The 1458-nt window shown below is 65.1% G+C and overlaps 1 protein-coding gene across 1 annotated transcript; it reads left to right on the top strand.

The window, feature by feature from the left end:
- Positions 1-288: 288 nt before the first annotated feature.
- EMIHUDRAFT_257570 (hypothetical protein) lies at positions 289-1356 on the top strand (the record flags this gene model as incomplete). Its single annotated transcript, XM_005763354.1, has 4 exons — positions 289-357; positions 564-641; positions 849-935; positions 1009-1356. The coding sequence occupies 4 exons, from the start codon at positions 289-291 to the stop codon at positions 1354-1356; spliced, it is 582 nt and encodes a 193-aa protein (XP_005763411.1).
- Positions 1357-1458: the final 102 nt, after the last annotated feature.

Below are 1458 nucleotides of genomic sequence, written 5' to 3'. Positions count from 1 at the left end.
GGTATGAGCGTGTGGAGCAGCGGCGTCGTCTCGCTGGACAGCGCCAGCTTCAGCGAGTGCACGGCTGGCGGGGTGCGTCTCCCACGCCCGCACACGCGCCCCCCCCGCACACGCACGCTCGCACGCCATCGCCGCGCCGGAAGCGGCAGAAGAAGGCAGAGGGACATGGTTCGGCAAACGAAGACGCCTTCCCCAAAAGGGCCGCTCTGGGCCCTGCCCGCCCTCTCTCGCTCTCTCGCCCTCCCCGCTTACGCCTTCCCGCCCCAACTCGCGCAGTACGGAGGAGGTATGAGCGTGGAGAACAGCGGCGACGTCGCGCTGGAGGGCGCCAGCTTCAGCGAGTGCGCGGGTGCCTATGTGCGTCTCCCACGCCCGCACACGCTCGCCTCCCCCGCACACGCACGCTCGCACGCCATCGCGGCGCCGGAAGCGGCAGAAGAAGGCAGAGGGACATGGTTCGGCAAACGGGGGACGCCTTCCCCAAAAGGGCCGCTCTGGGCTTGCCCGCCCTCTCTCGCTCTCTCGCCCTCCCCGCTTACGCCTTCCCGCCCCAACTCGCGCAGTACGGAGGAGGTATGCGCGTGTTCAACAGCGGCGTCGTCTCGCTGGACGGCGCCAGCTTCAGCGAATGCACGGCTGTTGTGCGTCTCCCCCGCACACGCACGCTCGCCTCCCCCGCACACGCACGCTCGCACGCCATCGCCGCGCCGGAAGCGGCAGAAGAAGGCAGAGGGACATGGTTCGGCAAACGGGGGACGCATTCCCCAAAAGGGCCGCTCTGGGCCCTGCCCGCCCTCTCTCGCTCTCTCGCCCTCCCCGCTTACGCCTTCCCGCCCCAACTTGCGCAGTGGGGAGGAGGTATGAGCGTGGAGAACAGCGGCGACGTCTCGCTGGAGAGCGCCCGCTTTGTCCGTTGCACGAGTCACGTTCAAGCGGTGCCGCGCGCCCCCTCCACAAGAGGGTGCAGAGACTGAAGCGGGAGACCAGACCCTGTTCTTTCTTTTGTAGGCTCTTTATCTCAATGGCATCAAGCGCCTAGCTCTCGCCAACTCGCAGTTTGTCGACAGCATCGCGAGCGGAACCCCCGCTGCACTCTTCTTCTCCTCCCGCATCGCTACCTCCGGCTCGATCCTCCGCAACACGACCTTCTTCGGCAACTCTGCGCCAGGCAACATCGCGATCCTCGCCGCCTCGCCTCTAATGTGGGACTGCCCGCTCGGATCTTGGATGCCGAACGTCGGCCAGATCATCGGCGACCTGTCCGGCTGCAACAGGCTCTGCGCCGAGGGAACTACGGGACGCGCGTTCTTGCGCGGTCGAGATAGCACGGATCTAGCGTCATCCATCCCAATGTAGTCGGCACGTATAGCGCAACGTGCCGGACTACACGGCCCGACTACTCAGACTGGCAACGCCGAGTTTTTTTTTTTTTTTTTTTCTTCTTTTTTTTTTCTTTTT

Source organism: Emiliania huxleyi (genome assembly GCF_000372725.1).
Source record: "Emiliania huxleyi CCMP1516 unplaced genomic scaffold EMIHUscaffold_6380, whole genome shotgun sequence".
Lineage (NCBI taxonomy): Eukaryota > Haptophyta > Isochrysidales > Noelaerhabdaceae > Emiliania > Emiliania huxleyi.
The sequence above is the reverse complement of the archived record's forward strand: the minus strand, read 5'-3'. Positions and strand labels throughout refer to the sequence as shown.